Raw genomic sequence first — 23701 nt, forward strand, 5'->3', positions numbered from 1 at the left:
CTACTTTCTAACCATTAAGGCCCGTATTTAGTAAGCAGTGCTAAACCATAAGACTCTCTATGGTCCATGCAAAAGGAATCGGACAGAAGGTGCCTTACACCGTAGCACTGCTTGGTAAATATATCCCTAAGTATGTCAATATTAGCATGGGGGAAAAAAAAAATGTACGTTCCAGAAAGCTCGTATAAATATGTTCCTCCTGTGTCAGCTGGCCCTGCAGGAGCCGTCTCCAAATCCCAAACAATGTGAACCGGTCAAAGCTCCAGATCTTCATAACCCATGTTCTAAAATGATAGCTTATAGATGACGTACGAGTTATTGTGGCTTTTGTTTTATGTCCTTATTTTTGGCTATTTGATGCCCCCAAATTATAGAAATATCCTCTGTACACCTGCATTTTACACAGTATATTTATACCAGGGCACAAATCACTCCACTCCTGTTATTTTGCACAACAATGTAAGAAGTGTTCTCACCACCAGGTCCAAAACTGTCAACACAAAGACACGGAACACCAAGAAATCTGGCTTTTTATACAATTTATTTCTAGACTTTAGTTCTTATACTTTTCATTGGACTCTTTCTTGGAGAGTTGTGTTACAGGTCTGTTGGTGACAATGTGCGTTCCAGACCGACAATGCCATTATGAACAGAAACAAAAATGCGCGAAACTGAATCACAAAGGGTTAAGAACTGTAAAAGAAATGGTGACGTAATACATCTCTATTGGAACATGAACCAGCTTCAGGCTTTGGCCTTCCAGTACATACAATATTTAAGGATATTGGTTGTACACACGCTTCCCCAGAAAGTGACACACAACACAACTGGGAACAACTGATGCAATTATCACATTTGGTCCAGGAAAACAAGGATGCAGAACATATATGAACAGAAGTGTTTGAGGTAAAAGGTAGGAAATGTTCCTGAAATTTGAACAGGATGTATCCAGCGTTCTTGGACCCTGAATCTGGCAGTAACATGGTAATAATGACATTGATGTTAACTCTCTCTCTCTCTCTCCATTTCTTCTGAATTTGGTTTAGCAGCGTGCAGAATCCAGCTAACGTGTTCTTTAGCATAAGACTCTATTAGCTGGCTTGCTATGATACGAGGAGGAGATGTTTATAGTTTTCTGTACATCTCCTTCCCATCTTTCATGCAGCTCCGATCTACTCTATGGTGCAGTCAGAAATCTTCAGCCCGTCCTGGTGTCCTTTCCTTAGCATGAAGCTTCTGCTTTAAAATACATGGATCACAACACACTGATTTCTAAACAATGACCCTCTAACAGCACATGATGGTTCTACCATCAAGTGGCATACATTGTATCATAAAAGTAACATTCCTTTAACATATCAACAGTAATATAGTCAGAGGTGCAACTAGGGCCTTGTTGGATTGGGGCAGATTAAACCCAACATCACATTGTAACATCATATAGACAAAGTGTTCCTTTTTGAACAGTCAAATATCCAGGTAGAAATGATTACTATAATTAGTGATGTTTACAAATGTGAGGTTTAGAAGCATGTCCTGCCCAAAAGATTGGCGACTGCATGCTTCTGGAATCTGACTTTCCGAGTCGCCTTCTTCGTTCTGTGGGCCGACACGGTCCCATATTTTAATGCAGGGGGGGCCGCAAACTTTTTCCTATGCACCCCCCCTTCCTGCTCATCTTCGGAGTCAAATGATGCTGCGGGTCATGCTACATCGCGTTGCCATGTCACCTGACCCCGCGGCTTCATTTGACTCCGCGTCGCCCGAAGCCGTCGGTGACAAGGTAAGGGAACTTACAGAGGCCTTTGCGCGCGATCCCCGGCATTTCATTTAAATGCTTTAGGGAACCGCGCAGGGCCTCTGTAAGCGCCGCATCCCCTGAAACTCTTGCAGTTCACGCACCTTTTATTTTAACATACTAAGAATCTCGTGTATGGGTTAAACCCTAATCCAATACCACTGGTTACACCTCCGCCACCCAACAAATCTCACCCCCAAGATACCGCAGTCAGGTGGAGAATCCCACGTTACAAACACATTCCAATGAAAACAACAGGATTTGATCATCCGAAACATCTGCCGTTTTTCTTCTAGTTACAGAGCTCCAGACACTGGGCACATTATACCTGCTCTGCGGGTGATACAACTGAGGCATGAGGTATTGTGAAACAAGAACCTTTTTGGGATAGAGCGGTTATCACATTCAAATAAAAATTGATCACATACAAAATCTACAAAACATGATGTCAATAATATAATTTTCTATGAGAAAATTAAAACCTAGAACATGGCAGTATGACATTTTATAACAAAAAGGACTAATCCACAGAATAGCAGCAAAACACAATGACATAGATACAAAAAAAAGAATGTTATTCATTTTTCCAAACCATGCTGGGAACTTATCCATAGCAGCTTTAATAAAACCGGAGAAAAAAACTCCTTTTTTTTTTTCTTCCTATCTTAATTTTACAATCAACACCTTAATGGCAGTTTCTCACATACACAAATCTTTCCATTGTGCTTCAGCTATGCAAATCCACTTCCCTTCCAAACTACCCTCTAAAATACAAGGAGCAGGTAACATCGCCACCGTGTGCACATTTCCCATTCGTAGCAAACACAATAAAGTGGGAAATACACCCAAAATATGAATTTATCAGCCCACCAATTCCACGTGTAAATGATGGGGCTTTGTATGTTGACGACGAATAGCCATTTCCCAAGGCTCTCTCTTATATGCCGTGTTGAACTGCATCATTAAGGGAATAACAATATCTAAAACATTAAAGGGAAAATTGCATTTTTTTTTCTTTTAAAAATTATACTGGCCTTATGAGGATCCTCTGCAATAAATATTTATTTCAGCCTTAGCTATAAATTATATAGTTTAGGGTTTGAAAAGCTTCAGTTCAACATTAACTTGAGATAAAGCTTTAAAACGACATACCTTTTAGGTGAACCTGCAAAGCCTAAATACATAGGCACCAAAGCATTTCTAAACTTCACTGTTTCTACAGGAAAAGATAGAAGCAGATTCTGGTAATACGTGAATGCAAATCCCTCTAAACCCAATCTTCCTCGTCTCCTCTCTCTAACACCATAGTAAAAGGCACTTGCTTGGCAACTGATGTTGCATCAAAGCACCAAAATATTTCTAAACCATTCCATTTTTTGTTTATTCCCACGTAAAAGAACATATTCGCGATGCCTAATGGACCAAAAGTGCTTTGAAATGGAATGGCTTTAGAATCTAAAACACAACTAGGCCGTGGATTTGACCTGCCCTGTTCAGGCCTGGATCTCGTTGGGTGATGCCAGCGCTTTATACACAGGCAGCTACAAAAATATGAAGATTATAAAAATATAATATATTATGTTCACTATGTCGGTATCTCTTTATACTAGAGCGGTAAGCTGGGCCTAGAGGCAATGCTAACCTGGCAACCCTATAAGCCTTATGCACAGGTAATCCACAGACACAAAACGGGTAACATGTAGTAATGCACTATACTAAAATATACTATCGAATGGATTACATTAACCATTTAAAAAGGTGAAGAGGATAAAAAAAAAAAAAATACGTACAATAACATTTAAAGAGGAATTATAAAGTGACTAAATGCAAAAGCAAGCAAGATACAAAAAAGCCTAAACTGCACAAACTCATTGTGTGTGTGTGTGTGTGTCTGTGTGAGTGTAAGAGGGAGGGGATCCCCAGGAAAATAAAAAGAACATTTTAACTATCTAATAAAACCTCTTCTACTTTAAAAATGGCTTTTTACATGTAAGGAATCAAATCGAATCACCCCCCTGGAGACACGGCTCTCGGGTTAATGCCTTTTTTTCTTTTTTCTTTTACAACATACAGACTTGAACACTTTGATATAAAACTGATTATTTTCTTGTATAAATCCTATTTTTGTAGCACAAACTCACAGGGGTTTATGCAAATACTATTTTTTCTCTTTTTTTTTTGTAAGACCGTTTTTGGGTATTATTTGTGTTTTAGGTCACAGTGGAAGGGAGAAGGGGAAAGGTTCCCCTCCAGTTGGCGCTTTGCAGGAAGCGGGCCCTGTGTGGCAGTCTCGGTGTACTCCCTTCCCGGAAGCCTTTGCACCACGCCACCTCATGGCCAAACAAGTCAGTGACACACACGCCTCAGATGTTGACATCTCTGACATCGGTTGGGGTGCAGGAGACGTCGGCTTCTTCCTCTGCAGACTTTGAGTCTGAAGAGATGTTGAGCTGCTGCTGTGATTGGCGCAGACTGGACTCCAAGAGAGATTCGATCTGTTCCTGACAGGATCGCAAACAGTCCTAGGAGAGAGGGAGAGAGCATTCATTAGGAGACTGGAATGCATGGTCAGTAAAGACAACGAAAGAGTTCCACAGGCCTCTCTGCATGAGGAGTTCCACAGGCCTCTCTGCATGAGGAGTTCCACAGGCCTCTCTGCATGAGGAGTTCCACAGGCCTCTCTGCAAGAGGAGTTCCACAGGCCTCTCTGCATGAGGAGTTCCACAGGCCTCTCTGCATGAGGAGTTCCACAGGCCTCTCTGCATGAGGAGTTCCACAGGCCTCTCTGCAAGAGGAGTTCCACAGGCCTCTCTGCAAGAGGAGTTCCACAGGCCTCTCTGCATGAGGAGTTCCACAGGCCTCTCTGCATGAGGAGTTCCACAGGCCTCTCTGCATGAGGAGTTCCACAGGCCTCTCTGCATGAGGAGTTCCACAGGCCTCTCTGCAAGAGGAGTTCCACAGGCCTCTCTGCATGAGGAGTTCCACAGGCCTCTCTGCATGAGGAGTTCCACAGGCCTCTCTGCATGAGGAGTTCCACAGGCCTCTCTGCATGAGGAGTTCCACAGGCCTCTCTGCATGAAGAGTTGCACAGGCCTCTCTGCATGAGGAGTTCCACAGGCCTCTCTGCATGAAGATTGCTAATTGTATTGCACAAACTATTTTATTCAACTGCTGTTGATTTTCTAAAATGTATATGCATGATACATGTACACACGCACACACGCACGCACACACGATTTACTACTTCTGACGCAGATTCTTCCTATTTCCGATAAAAGGGATACTATCACTAGAGAATCATTTTTTAGGGAGATCCAGCCTGCGCCTCTCAAACCAAATGACGAGGAGGGGCCGTAAGAAAACAACGCAATTGAAATCAGTGGGGATACAGATGTAGACAATATCCGTCTATGCATGAAGAATTGACAATTGTAAATCTCTCAGGAGGTTATCCTTAGTAACCAGCAGCTTTCTGTCCCACAACGGAGGTTGTCTCTCTCTCTACTTCCAACTGATGTGACAATTTTAAAATGGGTCAAGAACCTGCATTTATTTTGTAGAAAATTACTTCTGCATAAGTTTTATTCTAAAATGGGAGGAAGGGATATTAATAAAGATGCTAATGATTGTCAATTGGACACCCACTGAACAAGGTGCATTTAGGGATCTAGTCTCGTTTGGACAAACAAGATGACATATCTATTAGAGCAGAGGAAAATACTTGTGTTTAAGCTTAAATCTTTTTTTTGGTCCCCGTTACAGACTTGCTCACAGGTTGAAGTATTTCCTAGTGTGGTATCTGTGACTGAAAGAAAGGTTCGTCAGCAGCCGAAGAATTTGAAATTAAGATCAAGCTGTCGGATAAAAAAGCTGGACATGTGGTAATATGGCCAAAGATAACGCACGAAAGGGAAGATTAGACAACTTAAAAATAGTCGTTTTTATACCAAGTTATTATTTGATCGGACTAGTAAATTTAAGATGAAACTTGATGTGCGCCAAAACTTTAACGGCTTGATCTCAAAATATCCAGTAATACCATCTTTTTACGTTCTCCCCAAGATTAATAAAAAACCTCGCACCTTCCTGGACGCCCTGTTGTTTCAGGGATAGGGGGGTTCTGTGAGCCCACCTGCTGTTACCTAGACTTTTTCCTTCGACTTTTTGTAGAAATGTTACCATCGTATCTTAGAGATACTTCTGAAATCATACTTAGATTGAAGGACATTTGTGTTGATAAAAACATTCATATTGCAACATGCGACGTAGAATCACTTTACATGAATATTCAACACAAAGGTCGCATTCATGCTTTATTTTTTGTCCTGTGGGAGACCAGAGTAGGGAACAAATTTACTTTTTGATGGATCTTCTATCCTTTGAGTGAAATCATCACTATTTTACGTTTAAGGATAGATTCTACGTATTAAAAGAGGTATGGCTATGGGGGCCAAGTGCGTACCCTCATATGCAAATCTATTCCTGGGATGGTGGGAGAGGGAAGTGGTCTTTTCTGAGACCAATGCTGGGTGTACTGGATGTGTGGTGTTGTGGTTGAAATACATCGACGATATCCTGTGGGATGGTATCTTGCAGGAATATCAGGGTTTCGTCGATGGTCTCAACCACAACAATTTGAACATTGGGCTTACCACAGTGTATAATCCAACTCATGTGGATTTCCTTGACCTTAGAATCTCGATCAATTCTGATGGCCAGCTGAACACAGGTGTTCATAGAAAAGAGACCACTACAAAACCGTTGCTATATGCAGCAAGTGCAGGTCCATACCCGCAGATAAAGGGGATTCCCATTAGTGAATTCTTGAGACACGAGGAATTGCTCAAGGGAAGATATCTTTCAAAGTCGATTGTAGGCAAGAGGCTAAAGTATATATATATATATATATATATATATATATATATATATATATATATATATATATATATATATATATATATATATATATATATATATATATATATATATAATGGTGTCTAAAATATTCAGTGAGCCACAACACACGCATGAATATTACACCCCCACAAACACATACCGTACACACACTAAGAGGTGTATAGTGTATTAACATTAACTCCTGCACAACCACCGCCGGCCCCCCCACCCCCTCCTGCAGCTACTAGCAACCCAGTGAGGGAGAGACAGCAGCTGGGGAGCGGCAGCCCATGACTGAGTAGAGCCGCATGTAGGTGCTGAAAGAGCCGCAGGTTGCCTACCACTGGGCTATAGCAATAGCTGCACTCATGATGGCCTTCATAGGGGCTAAAAACCATGCAGAGCCCACCTTCTGACTCCTAAAAATAAATAACCAACTGGGAATGGAATCAGATTTACTGGGACAGATGATCGGAAATTAGCATTGGGTGACCATGGCGAAGGTCATGACAAGGTCACCATGAGCAGTAGAAGACCACCACATGTGTTGGCGCATAGTCCCTATACTGCACTTAGTTGCAGAATTTTTTTTGCCAGGGAGAGAAATTAAAAATGGTTTCCTTAAAATGTGGCAATTGCCGTGCCTGTCGCTATATGCAAAATACCATGACCTTTCGTGATGCCACGGGTCCTAAAAACGTTTCCATACAGATGTTCCCATCTTGCAGGGGAGTTATCTGTTATCTCCTGCCCTTGTAACAAGATATACATGGGCAGGGCCTCAAGAGAAATTAGATTTCTGGTTTTGGAACATGTCCGAAATATAAAAATGCACAACCAGATCTGGCTGCATTTAAGAACATGCCGTTGGTGGCGATGCACTTTCAGACATGCCACAGATCGGATTATTCAGCTCTTGCTGCAATAGATAAGCTTACCTTAGCTACAAGAGGGGGAGACTTTGAGAAACCTTTACTGTAAAGCCAATGTAAATGGATACCCGCGTGGGATCATGCATGCCGGCTGCTCTTACTGACACGTTAGGCTGCTCGATGTTTTTATAGTTACAATGTTCTCTTCTCTATGCCACTCTGGTGAGAAATAACCGTCCTAATACTTGTTTTTATATTTTTGAGCATACAGGCGGTCCTCACTATCCATCGTTTCACTTTACGACGGGCGGCATATCCGCCGCTTTACAATGCAATCCTATGGGGCCGTTTTCCGACACCTGAATGCGTTATCCGACGCTCACCGCTGCTGATTAACATGGGACTCCTTTTGCAGCGGTTTCACCCTCCAACGCTACTTCCAGAACGGGTTCCGTTGGATAACCGAGGACCGCCTGTATATGTAAAGTGGTTACTGAGGTGAGCGGTTTGATTAGCCCAGAAACACCATCACACTAAATCAACATGAAGAGTATAAAGAAGTCATTACCAACGTCATCAAAGTGAGCCCGTGGAAGAAGCCAAATGGCGGAACGTGCGTCAGGGCGTTTCTCATCCGCCCTCTGTTCTACATACATTTATCATCATTTTTTTAATACATTTATGTTTGAATAGACATACACACTAAAGTCAGTCTCTCACTCATACACATCTCCCACATGCATTACTCTGTGTTTTATAAGTGATCACAGCTTTTCCTGACACATTTAACTTAATTTCAACTGGACATTTAAAGCTCTCTCTTGGTTTCTCTGACATAAGCAGCCATTGCTCTGAACAACTGCTGCACGTTTCAGTACGTGTCCTCTTTAGAGGGACATTCCTTTCTCTGGTGGCTTTTAGAGGCTTCTTGTGTAATCCCCCAAATCTTTCACTTTCTCTTCATCCCAAACTATCTGCTTCAATGGGACTGCAGTGTCTGCGATAACACAATACTGCACCTCTCTAGGGTTGATCTTAATCCTCTCATCAGTTACAGCTCACTGAGAATAAATAACATTTGACCTTTTCTCAGTTAATCCCTAGTGTCATATTTCCTATGGTCAGAGATGCACACGCTCTGTCACTGACCAATCAATTCCTCAGGACTGGAAGACCCCACAAGATACTGATGTTCTGCTATGAGAGTGAGGGTCCAGAAGCGCTGGACGCCACAACTGCTGGTGTCTCGAATCCGCTTTACAAAGATTTTTTCCAAACGGGTTTAGAAATATTTCCCTCAAACCCTGATCTTATTGCCTCAAAGTGGCCGGAAGGTAGCAGCAGGTGTTCCGCAGGATGCATAGTGGCACTTATCCTGGCAGGGTCAACCAAGCTAGAAAAGCTTAAAAAAATATAACCAGCTGAAATCGGAAAGACACTACCTAAAGATACTTGCTAAAAGTTGAGGCCGGAATGGCAAGTTAGGCATCAATCAAATATGAAAGAAACACGGAAAATGATGGCCTTCGCTCTTAAGAGGCCGGCTTGTCCCTGGCTTGGACAGCGTTGAGGAAGAAGGCGTAAAAAGGCAGAGAGGGTGCTAAGGAGTCCTGGAGACCAAATACCAGTTGTCATTCATATGCCAATATGGCTACTACAGTACTTGTCCACTGATCCAGAAGACCTCTGACAACACAATCAGAGAACTCCCTGATGCATATGCATCTCCGCAAGAACAACGTGATTTTCAACAAATGTTTCAACTCTACAGAGACCAAACTAGATGGAATGGAAAGTGTTGAAACCAATGTCTACCTTGGTCATCAAGTATCAGTGGATGGGAACATTCAAAATAAAACCAGAAGAATAAAGATGGGATGGACCCATTTGGAAGAAACAAGAAACTCTTCCATGGTAACTTAAGAGGAAAGGGTTTTACCAATGTATTCTGCCTGTGTTCACATGTGGGGGTGTGAAACTCGTACCTTCAACAAGATGATCATTCCAAAGCTTCAGACAACTTAAAGTATGGAGAGATGCATGCTGGGTTTTAACAAAAGAAACCGCAAAAAGAATGAATGTGTTCAGAAGCAGACAAGGTTTGTGACATCATCACAAGGGTGAAGAAATTAAAATGGCACAGCACCTGACAGATCGCAAAAAATAAGGGACTATCATTGGAAAAAGATAATACATCATTGGATCCCAAGCTATATCAAAAGACCAAGATGACAACCAGAAGCGAGAGAGAGCGGCAGGCAGAGCGGCAGGCAGAGCGGCAGGGAGAGCGGCAGGCAGAGCGAGCATTGGTTACAATAATATTGCGAGATTGGCTGTTTTTTTATGTCAGCGAGATCTCGCAATATTTTTTTCCCTAGCCAGAATCTGAACCCAATCAAGGTTCTGCCTGGTATTGGCCTAAGGGGCGGGGGAAAAGTCCTGAGCTGGGGGCAGCATTCATCCGGACTGTGGAGGTTTGAGTGCTTGGATTTTGCCCTCCCAAACCTGAGCATCTCTAAAAAAAAAAATTCAAAAAAACAATTTTGAGCAATTATCTTTTCACCCACAGTCCATTATAAGTGCCCATAGACCAGTAACATATGCATTTCCTCCACATGAGAGACTTCTGTGGTTAGAATGAAATTACTGGAGGCAAAAGGAACAACAGGACACTTGAGTTTTGCTTTGATACTTTCTGCCAACAATGTTTCTGCTTCACTACTCAAATTTTCGCTGCCCATAGTTTGCTCAGAGTTATAAGCCCTTCCTAGATTAATTACACGATTCAAGACTAACTGGCCCTGCCTAATCACTCCTGTGGCCAGAACATTCTTTGACAACCACAGCACTGGTCATTGGAATTCAGAAGCAGGCAGGAAACTGAAAGAAAATGTTTCAAAGCTGTGTTTTGTTATTTGTTGGCTTATAAAAACGAACCTGAGACAATGATGTTATTTTATTTCAGGTATAAAGCTGACCAAAACCCCTTCATTGGGCAAAACAACAGCACCAACGTCAGGCTGGTAAATTGAAATGGAATACAAAAACTGCTGTCCTTTGAAGGGTTGCTGGCTCTGCACTACCTTAACCCGTAGCTAGTTAATGCGAATAAGCTAAATATGTCTGGAAAACAACCAGAACATGTAGGGATGTAAGAGAGATGCAACACAACAATATCTGTTCCATTCAGGGCTGTGTCCAAGTGATTACATCTCACAGGGAATTGTTCTGCAGAGAAATGACACAGACGGTCTCTTTAACACCCGAAACCTAATGAAAGGTGCCTCCCCACTGCCGGGAAATAAACGGCACTGCGCAGTTACCCGCATCTCCGGCTGGTTACCCGCGCGTTGTCACAGCACATATCTCAGAGGTGCATCATTGCCCACTGTCTGCAGACCTCACAAGGACTTCTTAGTGCTTTTTTTTAGTAGACTTACACATTGTTGCAGAACAAAGCTGAACGCTGCCCCGACGTCACAGCATTAGGACAGGGATCACTGACTGGCAGCCTGCTTTGTGCCGCTCTTCCTGGCCTATTCATTCCAGGGAAGGTTTTATTGCTTACAAGTTGCTGAGGTACATCTCCTACAAGGCCAGGGGGCATTAGGAGAATCCTGAGATGACCACCCCCTCCCAGAGTGCCTGAATACCAGCTACTGTAAACTAAATGAGATCATTAAAACCCGCTTAACAAAGGCCCTTCCCACTGTGGCACACAATGAGGAGCGGAGGAGTCCCAGCACAGGGTCACAGATAGCACCAGTGTCTTTTTACGGACTCTTTGTTTCTCGCACGCTGCAGGATTAATTACAAACTAAATGCTATTGACCTCTATTGATAGCAAAGCTAGGAGGTTCCCAGTCTCTGGGTAATCTCTTTCACTGGCAGCGCCCTGCGTTAACATGCTAGAAACGCGCTGTGTGTGCAGGCTCCTCATACACGGAAGGGGTCATGTTTACAGCACATTGTTACATATGTTTTGTGGATACAGAATTACACACCACCGACCGTTCTTCCAACCCAACAACCCCTTCAGGCTTTCAAAAAAAATAAAAATGGACGTCGCGGTGAACTTCCCAGAGCAATGAGAATAATATCCAGCTGAAAGATACGGGACTTACCGGGTCGCATTTGATGACCGTTGAGAGGAAGTTTGTGAGGCACTGAGAGGAGAGGAAGCTGTCGTTATTTCCCAGGTGGAGGCCCTGCACAGCGGCCGCCACACTTCCTGCCGCTATCATGGAAGGAGGGTTTGAAATGAACTTTACATCTGCAGGAAGGGAGAGGAAAGAAGAAGCACATGATGATGAGGAAGAGCAGGCGTGCAATCCGAGCGCTACGTCTAAATTCAGCTATGAGGTTACTAGCAGGGAATTGGGACATAAAACAACCCAAGCTCCACAAAAGGCTAAACGGAAAACTGCCTATTAAGTCGGATCTCTGCTGCATTGCGTGTATATACCAAGATCAGCCCCTCAATATACAACTTCAGTGTCTTAAGTTATTAACAACCATTCAGCATATAACATGTTATAAGATAAAGGCATATTGTATTGTATGCCTTTATTTATATAGCGCCATTAATGTACCTAGCACGTCACAGCAGTAATACACGACAATCATATAAATAACAGGTCATGGGAATAAGCGCGTCAGGCATAAAAGTAACATAATACAACCAGCCTTATGGAGAAATAAAAAGTGCCAATAATTGAGGAATTGTATGCACTTCCTCAGGCTGCTTTCTTTGCCTCTAAGCTGGGTACAGTAAGAATCATTACACTTTCATGTAACACAATCAGGTCATTTTCGCTCCCGTGCACAAAAGAATTCAGTTTGTGCGGCTTTTTCAAAGTGACCCGGTAATGTTCTCTCACACATTTCAGCGTCCACGGCCAGCAGGATTTGCGGGGGGGGGGGGGGGGGGGGGGGGGTGGGAGGGGGGGGGTGCGAGTGGTTGGGGATCCAAAGTGACACCAAGAAGTTAGTCATAAATATCTGGATGTGTTCACAAACCGGTAAATGCCGATTTTAACAAAGATTACACCTTTGAAATTCTTTGCCTTAAGTCTAGCTGCCAGTCACTGGCCCCTATCCATCCTGGCAACAGAGAGTGAATGTGCCACAGCCAAGTGCCGGGGGTCCCAGAACAGGCGGCAATCAGTAACATTGTGATGCTGGGACCCATCCAAGCTGCACTGCTGCAGGTCTCGTGTTTCCTGGAGAGCAGGCAGATCTCCTCCATTCAGCATCGGGCCATTCTCCTCTCATGAATAAACCACATTTCTTTAAAGCCTTTTCCCCCCTCCCTTCAGCCCCGCTGGAATGTGACTCATTTATGGGACAGCAGCTTGTGAGCAGGGAAGCAAATCAGCAAAAGCAGAGAAGGTGGCATTTAACCCATTCAGGGCCAGAGAGATTAGAAAGTACAGCACTGCAATACACACTCTGCTTCTCTGTATTGTGTGTGTATATGTGTGTGTGTGTATATGTGTACAGGCATACCCCGCATTAACGTACGCAATGGGACCGGAGCATGTAGGTAAAGCGAAAATGTACTTAAAGTGAAGCACTACCTTTTCCCCCCTTACCGATGCATGTACTGTACGGCAATCGTCATGCACGTGCATAACTGATATAAATAACACATGTGTAACAGGCTCTATAGTCTCCCCGCTTGCGCACAGCTTCGGTGCAGGTAGGGAGCCAGTATTGCTGTTCAGGACGTGCTGACAGGCGCATGCGTGAGCTGCCGTTTGCCTATTGGGCGATATGTACTTACTCGTGAGTGTACTTAAAGTGAGTGTCCTTAAACCGGGGTATGCCTGTATATATATGTGTATGTGTGTGTATGTACGTATATATAAAAACCCTACAGTCTTGCAATTGCAAAGCCAGCAGTACTCCCAGCCTCACACTGATGATACCCATTTAGGTTGAAACATGTCTGTGAATGGTTTCTCTGGCTTTGCATCTGATTCCCATGCTGTGCTTTAAAGCTGTGTTAGCAGTGAGCATTAGCTTATATGGGCTCCATGTAACAATGGTTTTTCAGACAAAAGGTGACACATTGTGTGTTCATTTGCATGTCATTTCCCAGAATCCCTTGCTGCACTGGAAGCACTGTATGCTGGGGATAATGGTGAAAAGACCTGCCTAAGACATGTGAATGTGCTCACTCACAAGTGATCTTTTTATTTGATTTTTAATATAAATATATATATATATTTTTTTACATACACACACTGGATACAGAGAAGCAGTGTGTATTGCAGTGTTGTACTTTCTAATTGAATAAACTTAAATATGTCCATAAAACACAATACTGTACACTTTACAATTCTGTTTTAAAAGCATTCATTCAATCTGGAGTGGAAATCCACTCGCAAATCTCTGACACAGCGAGGCGTCCACAATCATTTGCAAACAATCAAAAAGGGGGGGAGGCCGCAACATGCTGGGTTTGCAGTATGTCACGTTTCACTTAGGCTGCGCCTATAGTGCCGGCGATGCAACGTTGCAGCAAAACAAATGTATTTCCGCAGTCGCATGCGCTTATCGTGCCGGCGATGCAACGTCGCGGTCGCGTGCGCTTATAGTAGAAGTGACGCGACGGAGCGACGGCTTGGAAGCGATCGCTGGAAGTCAAGTCAATTTGATTTTTCCAGCGACCGCAGCGTGACGTCGCCGTCACTATAAGCGCAGCCTTACGAAAGGCTGGAGAGTGTTCTAATGTTCCGGCACTGAATGGGTTAAATTACACTTGGTCTTAGGATATCCAGAAAATGGTTGTTGGAATAAATAAAGAAGAAATAAGACATTCGTCAAATCGATCCTGGACAGAAGTCATATTTTAAACAGGTTTGTTAGGGAGCCTGCTTTTAAAAAAATGTACTGTGGAAATGTCCCATTGAAGAATGCAGGCACACTGTATATTTGTCGTTCCTTTAATAGCTTCCTAAACATGATGAATCAGTGGCCCTGCTCACTAGGCACTAGGCACTTTACACTGGTGGTTACACTCAAGGGCCTTTGGTTTCTATTCTTAAAATACTAATCCGCCATTAACACGTTTAAGGGATAATCCGAGGAAATATTCTGCATGTCACATTAAACACATTGTATCCCGTACGTGTAAAGGGCAGTGATTACAGTACGTAGGACTCTGCACTAAAATGAAATGACACATCGGCACATTAACACATACTAAGGCCGAGTCCATGGTCAGCGCTTATCCGCTGACCCGTGCTGAGGCGCGCTGACGCTCGTCACTGAGCCCCTGCAGCCGCAATGAAAGCGGCTTTAGCACAGGTCCACAGGCGTGCGGAGGCGTAGCTCCTAAATGTTTTTTCGTTTGCGCGTTGCGCGCGGTGTGTCACGTTAGTATGTGTTAATGTGCCCCATGTGTCACGGTAGTATGTGTCAATGTGCCACGGTAGTATGTGTTAATGTGCCCGATGTGTCACGTTAGTATGTGTTAATGTGCCACGTTAGTATGTGTCAATGTGCCCGATGTGCCACGGTAGTATGTGTTAATGTGCCTGATGTGTCACGGTAGTATGTGTTAATGTGCCCCATGTGTCACGGTAGTATGTTTTAATGTGCCCCATGTGTCACGTTAGTATGTGTTAATGTGCCACATTAACACATACTACCGTGATACATGGCGCACCGTAACACATACTAACGTGACACATGGCGCACCGTAACACATACTACCGTGACACTTGGGACACATTAACACATACTAACGCGACACATTGACACATACTAACGCGACATGGGGCACACTAACACATACTAACGCGACACATTGACACATACTAACGCGACATGGCGCACCTTAACACATACTAACGCGACACATCAGAGACATTGAAGACTTATTTACACAGATAATTAGGTATTTTTGGGGTGCTACAGGATAAAAGGGTTCGACGAACCACAGAGAACATAAAAAGGCTCATTAACGACCACATCAGCAAACAAAATATGTATTTCCAAATGTGCATGTGTGACAAATAGGGGGTGAGGCTTCTAAAGCAGCTAAACAGAAAACAAATAGCATCTTCTTAGACTGTCTGTGGCCCATAACCACTCCAGACAAGCAGCAAGTCCAAGCTTTGTGTTACATTCAACAGGGAATTATCTGTGGCAAAGGCCACTAATTTTAGCATATTAATCAGGGGGCCTCTGCTCTGTAATTGGATGCCCCCAAGGGAAGAGTGTGGCTTCATTGTCAGGCCCCATCGCCTCATCTTGCGCTATTGAACGCTCAGGAACAAGGGAGAAGCGGCGAGATGAATTGATCCTGACACAGGCACAAAGGGAGAAGGGGCCTCCATCAATTGAAGCCCGCATCCCCGGCAGCCTATCTGAGACTTCATCCAAAAAGAATAAACAACTTCAGCGTTGTTAAAAGGCAGAGAGAAGAATGGTCGCCACCCTGAAGGGGGACAAAGCCGCATCCAGGCTCTGCGATGCTAAAAAAAAAAAAGGAGAAGAAGAAATTCCGATCCAGGCGAGTCACCTCCTTTCCCCCTCTAAAAAGGAGCCGTCCCCCGTCCGTCTGAGAGCCGGGGGCCATGAATGAAAAGCTTTTCATTCAGGCAAATCAAAAGTGAGTACATCAATCAGGCAGGAGGCGGCGACAGGCAGGGACTAGCCACATAACTCAGCTCCGTGTGAAGGTGTATGCAGGCCTCCATTTTCTATAGCGCTCCGCAGTGGAATGGGACCCGTATTTGTTTAGATAACGAGTCGGACACGATTGGATGTTGAATCTCCGCTGTTTGTTCTGTTTCTTTGTTGGAAGAGGCACGATGCGGACAGTGGAAAAGTTAGCCATTCTGGGGCTATAGCGACACATGCCCAAACCTATTCATTAAAACTAGTCATCTGTGTGCCGACCTCAAACAAGGCCGGTTTCTGACCAACCTCCGACGGCGACAGGGATGTTTAGGCCTGCTAATAAAATCCTCTCTCATCACTTAGAGAATTCAGGGTACACGAAGAAACATCTACCACAGCAATCTCTGCTCCCATGTGGCATATTCCTGCCCTCAAACAGCCAGAAACTGCACACCTTATAGGACAATGATGGTAGCTCCGGTAAAAGGTGAACTTTGCAATCTTCCATATAAGATTGCAAACACCACAAGTAGTGACCCCTCCTACACAACTATTCGAATGAAGTTACAGTGAACGAAGCGCGTGTTATGGCTTGTTAGAGTCGGTCCTGCCCAACGCATTTCCCCCCCCCCACACTCAACAATAAGTGGAGGAAACAGACACTGCCACTCACCATCTTACAATGACTTCCAGTGCTGTGATTTAACACTCACTTTTTCTGACTATTTTTACAAATTATTATAATGTCCCGGGGTGTCAGTTTATGACCCCACATTGTGGTTTGAATTCTGCCGAATAACGTGAAGATACATGGTATAAAAAGATGCAAATAAACAATCCATTCAAACTGCAACACTAGCTATAAAACATTTTGGAAGCACGTTCCCCGTACGCACAAATGCATTAGCCTCATGGTAATGCAGCACAAAGATCGGGATGGCAATATCGTCAGGCTGGTGTTTATACAAGCCAAGCTTGTGTGTTCTCAGCTATTGATTCCCACTCGGGACAGTTAACCTGCATGGTTTTATAAAAGGTGCCGTATTGGGGGGAGGTGTCCGCTGCTCACGTCTGCAGAAACATGCAAAGGTTTCTTTTCCAGCACTTTTTCCATGACTCGCGGCACATCAGGCAGGACAAGGCATTGGAAAGTGATGACACTGCATGCACCTTAGCCTTCAATATGAAAGCAAAACAACAGTGAAGCGGATCAAAGTGCTGGAATCTTCACAAGTCCACAACCTTTGCACTGCTCCTGTTATTAGCAGTTTCACTGGTCAGCACAGCCCTAAAGCAGGATACACGTACCGGGCGAGGCCGGATAACATCCCCCCCCTTCAGTGTCAGGGGGCTTGCAATGCAATGTACAGCTGCAGCACTGAAGTGGTTAACAAAAACAGCACAACAAAGTAGGTTAAAGGGTCAGGGCAGGACGGCACATTCATTGGACCTCCAATAGCAGCACTGCATTTTTGGGGCTTGCTGCTGAATACCACAAACATGTTTTGTGACATTCCAGCGGGACAATCTGCAACGGTCACAGCAAAAACACGGCGCGGAAAAATCAGAATATCCCCCAATGAAATCCACGCAAAATCAAACATTACATTTTAATAACGCGTGTGAAAGCAAAAAATAAATAAAAACTGCGCAAGGGAGCGACGTGGGGCGTACAGCGCCCCATATACACACCCTACCATGCTCAGCGCCCCATATACACACCCTACCATGCTCAGCGCCCCATATACACACCCTACCATGCTCAGCGCCCCATATACACACCCTACCATGCTCAGCGCCCCATATACACACCCTACCATGCTCAGTGCCCCATATACACACCCTACCATGCTCAGCGCCCCATATACACACCCTACCATGCTCAGCGCCCCATATACACACCCTACCATGCTCAGCGCCCCATATACACACCCTACCATGCTCAGTGCCCCATATACACACCCTACCATGCTCAGCGCCCCATATACACACCCTACCATGCTCAGCGCCCCATATACACACCCTACCATGCTCAGCGCCCCATATACACACCCTGCCATGCTCAGCGCCCCATATACACACCCTACCATGCTCAGCGCCCCATATACACACCCTACCATGCTCAGCGCCCCATATACACACCCTACCATGCTCAGTGCCCCATATACACACCCTACCATGCTCAGTGCCCCATATACACACCCTACCATGCTCAGCGCCCCATATACACACCCTACCATGCTCAGCGCCCCATATACACACCCTACCATGCTCAGTGCCCCATATACACACCCTACCATGCTCAGCGCCCCATATACACACCCTACCATGCTCAGTGCCAGCACAATTTATAGCACAATCTGGGTATTGTGCCCCATTAATCTCAGCCTCCCAGGCAGTGGTCTCCAAACGTCCCAGTACGAGGGGCACGGCGAGGGGCACGGCGAGGGACATGGCGAGGGGCACGGCGAGGGACACAGCGTACATTCTGCACATGTTCGCAGGCCAAGTAAAATACAAATATTTTTATATATTTTATAAGTGAATGAATAAGTTTTATTTGGACCTTTTTGGGGTAATCGGCGTGATCTGATTCAGAAAAAAAAAAGAGAAATGTGACAATTACACAGAAAGGACGCCGTGCTTACACTGGGAAATGATATATAATGAGCAAAAATAAATATATATATATTTCAAGTTGCTGCGGGCCGGATACAATCTTGTGGGGGCCGGATGTGGCCCCCGGGCCGTAGTTTGGAGACCCCTGCTCTAAGGGAAGGAGATGTTTCTAATGTTGCATGCAATAACAAAATATAACAAAGGTTACAAAGTATCATACCCATGGCCATGGAATTGTTGATGAGCGGCCACAATGATTTACCTATTGTATGTAGCGCTGATCACACCGCGGGATACAGGCACAAGGAGACGCTGCTCCTGCAAGTCTTCCACCCACAACCTGCCGCAGGGAGCAGCACCCACAACCTGCCGCTGGGAGCAGCACCCACAACCTGCCGCAGGGAGCAGCACCCACAACCTGCCGCAGAGAGCAGCACCCACAACCTTCCGCAGGGAGCAGCACCCACAACCTGCCGCAGGGAGCAGCACCCACAACCTGCCGCAGGGAGCAGCACCCACAACCTGCCGCAGGGAGCAGCACCCACAACCTGCCGCAGGGAGCAGCACCCACAACCTGCCGCAGGGAGCAGCACCCACAACCTGCCGCAGAGAGCAGCACCCACAACCTTCCGCAGGGAGCAGCACCCACAACCTGCCGCAGGGAGCAGCACCCACAACCTGCCGCAGGGAGCAGCACCCACAACCTGCCGCAGAGAGCAGCACCCACAACCTGCCGCAGGGAGCAGCACCCACAACCTGCCGCAGAGAGCAGCACCCACAACCTGCCGCAGCGAGCAGCACCCACAACCTGCCGCAGAGAACAGCACCCACAACCTGCCGCAGGGAGCAGCACCCACAACCTGCCGCAGGGAGCAGCACCCACAACCTGCCGCAGGGAGCAGCACCCACAACCTGCCGCAGAGAGCAGCACCCACAACCTGCCGCAGGGAGCAGCACCCACAACCTGCCGCAGGGAGCAGCACCCACAACCTGCCGCAGGGAGCAGCACCCACAACCTGCCGCAGGGAGCAGCACCCACAACCTGCCGCAGGGAGCAGCACCCACAACCTGCCGCAGGGAGCAGCACCCACAACCTGCCGCAGGGAGCAGCACCCACAACCTGCCGCAGGGAGCAGCACCCACAACCTGCCGCAGGGAGCAGCACCCACAACCTGCCGCAGAGAGCAGCACCCACAACCTGCCGCAGAGAGCAGCACCCACAACCTGCCGCAGAGAGCAGCACCCACAACCTGCCGCAGAGAGCAGCACCCACAACCTGCCGCAGGGAGCAGCACCCACATCCTGCCGCAGGGAGCAGCACCCACAACCTGCCGCAGGGAGCAGCACCCACAACCTGCCGCAGGGAGCAGCACCCACAACCTGCCGCAGGGAGCAGCACCCACAACCTGCCGCAGGGAGCAGCACCCACAACCTGCCGCAGGGAGCAGCACCCACAACCTGCCGCAGGGAGCAGCACCCACAACCTGCCGCAGGGAGCAGCACCCACAACCTGCCGCAGGGAGCAGCACCCACAACCTGCCGCAGGGAGCAGCACCCACAACCTGCCGCAGGGAGCAGCACCCACAACCTGCCGCAGGGATCAGCACCCGCCAGCAAAGGAACTATAATCCCGTTGAAATTCCCATGTGACAAATCCAGTCTTTTTGCACCATTTTGCAGTCCATACAATTGATAAGTAGTCCTCAATAAATCCTTTTCCCCAAGAGCGTAACAATGTACTTGTTTCTCAGTACATGCTGCATGCAGAGGCAGCCGCTCCCCTGGCTGTGCCTCTAACATATGGTATCACACCATAGACCTGAGACTAGCAGAGATCTCGGTGGCAGACGTCAGCTGTGGGTGTCAGTTACACCCGACACTGGTATTAGTGTCTCCTGCTGCACAGAGCCGCTCTGCTGACCATTAGCACACACGGCTACGCTTGGCTGAACTGACAGCTCCTAATGACTGCGAGCAGCGGTTTTGTGCCGGGCTCAGTGTTACAAGCCGTTGCCAGCAGGATTCGGCGCTCCTTTATCCCGTTCCACCCGCCATGTGGCTTCCCGGCTGCACGGGGAGAGCACGAATAAACATTTGCCACAAGAGTTCTGTTTTATCCCAATTATAACCAACTCAACAAGTCACATCAAGCTTTAACAAAATTAAGCATTTCTGGATTGTGTCTAATCGGGTAAAAATAGCATTGTTCCTTCTACAATAATAGCTTGTTCCTGTATAGCGCTGCTAGTTTTATGTAGCGCTTTACAGAGACATTTTGCAGACACAGGTCCCTGCCCCGCAGAGCTTACAATCTATGTTTTTGATGCATGAGGCACAGGGAGATATAGTGACTTGCCCAAGGTCACTGGGAATTGAACCAGGTTCCCCTGCTTCACACTCAGTGCCAGTCAGTGTCTTTACTCACTGAGCCGCTCCTTCTCCCAGGTTCCCCTGCTTCACACTCAGTGCCAGTCAGTGTCTTTACTCACTGAGCCGCTCCTTCTCCCAGGTTCCCCTGCTTCACACTCAGTGCCAGTCAGTGTCTTTACTCACTGAGCCGCTCCTTCTCCCAGGTTCCCCTGCTTCACACTCAGTGCCAGTCAGTGTCTTTACTCCCTGAGCCGCTCCCTCGAGCACAAGGTGCGGGCCAGCTCCGCCACAGAGACGGTGGCACGGCGGCCTCCCGTGTCTCCCTGTGGGGTTGTTGGGTGCTATATGTATACACCGCATTGTACGTTATTTAAATGTCGGGTGTTTTAAACTTACCTTTCTGAGCACATTTGACTTCAGAGTCAGTAATCCACATTGTAAAAGGGTGGTTAGTTACGCACTACGTGCCCTGCGGTTACTGCGAGTGTGGGAAGAGGAGGGTGGGCACCAGTGAGAGGGGCAATCCCAGGAGAACACGCCTTATTACAGCCGTACCTGTAGCGCAGAGAGCCACAAACGTCTGGGCGTGCTTGCGGATGATCTGCTTGGTTTCATCGGTCAGAGGCATTTTGCTAAGGAAATGTTCAATAAAATCGTGCGGAGTCACGGACGCCAGGTCCCACTTCAGCTTGTTCAGAGTCAGCATCTCCATTTGCTGTGAGACAAGAAGACAAAAAGGACAGAGATAGGACAGGGTCAGGACAAGGTACACATTTTACACGCATGTGAGGAAACGTGTGCATGTATTAGAGGCGCATGTGAATAAACGTGTGCATGTATTAGAGGCGCATGTGAGGAAACGTGTGCATGTATTAGAGGCGCATGTGAGGAAACGTGTGCATGTATTAGAGGCGCATGTGAGGAAACGTGTGCATGTATTAGAGGCGCATGTGAGGAAACGTGTGCATGTATTAGAGGCGCATGTGAGGAAACGTGTGCATGTATTAGAGGCGCATGTGAGGAAACGTGTGCATGTATTAGAGGCGCATGTGAGGAAACGTGTGCATGTATTAGAGGCGCATGTGAGGAAACGTGTGCATGTATTAGAGGCGCATGTGAGGAAACGTGTGCATGTATTAGAGGCGCATGTGAGGAAACGTGTGCATGTATTAGAGGCGCATGTAAGGAAACGTGTGCATGTATTAGGGGCGCATGTGAATAAACGTGTGCATGTATTAGAGGCGCATGTGAATAAACGTGTGCATGTATTAGAGGCGCATGTGAGGAAACGTGTGCATGTATTAGAGGCGCATGTGAATAAACGTGTGCATGTATTAGAGGCGCATGTAAGGAAACGTGTGCATGTATTAGAGGCGCATGTGAGGAAACGTGTGCATGTATTAGAGGCGCATGTGAGGAAACGTGTGCATGTATTAGAGGCGCATGTGAGGAAACGTGTGCATGTATTAGAGGCGCATGTGAGGAAACGTGTGCATGTATTAGAGGCGCATGTGAGGAAACGTGTGCATGTATTAGAGGCGCATGTGAGGAAACGTGTGCATGTATTAGAGGCGCATGTGAGGAAACGTGTGCATGTATTAGAGGCGCATGTGAGGAAACGTGTGCATGTATTAGAGGCGCATGTAAGGAAACGTGTGCATGTATTAGGGGCGCATGTGAATAAACGTGTGCATGTATTAGAGGCGCATGTGAATAAACGTGTGCATGTATTAGAGGCGCATGTGAGGAAACGTGTGCATGTATTAGAGGCGCATGTGAATAAACGTGTGCATGTATTAGAGGCGCATGTAAGGAAACGTGTGCATGTATTAGAGGCGCATGTGAGGAAACGTGTGCATGTATTAGAGGCGCATGTGAGGAAACGTGTGCATGTATTAGAGGCGCATGTGAGGAAACGTGTGCATGTATTAGAGGCGCATGTGAGGAAACGTGTGCATGTATTAGAGGCGCATGTGAGGAAACGTGTGCATGTATTAGAGGCGCATGTGAGGAAACGTGTGTATGTATTAGAGGCGCATGTGAGGAAACGTGTGCATGTATTAGAGGCGCATGTGAGGAAACGTGTGCATGTATTAGAGGCGCATGTGAATAAACGTGTGCATGTGAATAAACGTGTGCATGTATTAGAGGCGCATGTGAAGAAACGTGTGCATGTATTAGAGACGCATGTGAATAAACGTGTGCATGTATTAGAGGCGCATGTGAATAAACGTGTGTATGTATTAGAGGCGCATGTGAATAAACGTGTGTATGTATTAGAGGCGCATGTGGGGAAACGTGTGTATGTATTAGAGGCGCATGTGAGGAAAAGTGTGTATGTATTAGAGGCGCATGTGAATAAACGTGTGTATGTATTAGAGGCGCATGTGAATAAACGTGTGCATGTATTAGAGGCGCATGTGAATAAACGTGTGTATGTATTAGAGGCGCATGTGAATAAACGTGTGTATGTATTAGAGGCGCATGTGGGGAAACGTGTGTATGTATTAGA

General features: G+C 46.1%; 1 protein-coding gene across 1 annotated transcript in view; it reads right to left on the bottom strand.

Moving 5' to 3' along the window:
- Window positions 1–522: 522 nt before the first annotated feature.
- The window catches only part of CCND1 (cyclin D1), a 41984-nt gene continuing 18805 nt past the window's right edge, over window positions 523–23701 (bottom strand). The window contains 3 exon segments of the mRNA XM_075567635.1: window positions 523–4320; window positions 11691–11839; window positions 21745–21904. Coding sequence (XP_075423750.1) covers window positions 4162–4320; window positions 11691–11839; window positions 21745–21904 — 468 coding nt within the window. The 3' untranslated portion in view covers window positions 523–4161.

This window comes from Ascaphus truei, chromosome 12 (genome assembly GCF_040206685.1).
Source record: "Ascaphus truei isolate aAscTru1 chromosome 12, aAscTru1.hap1, whole genome shotgun sequence".
Taxonomy (NCBI): Eukaryota; Metazoa; Chordata; class Amphibia; order Anura; family Ascaphidae; genus Ascaphus; species Ascaphus truei.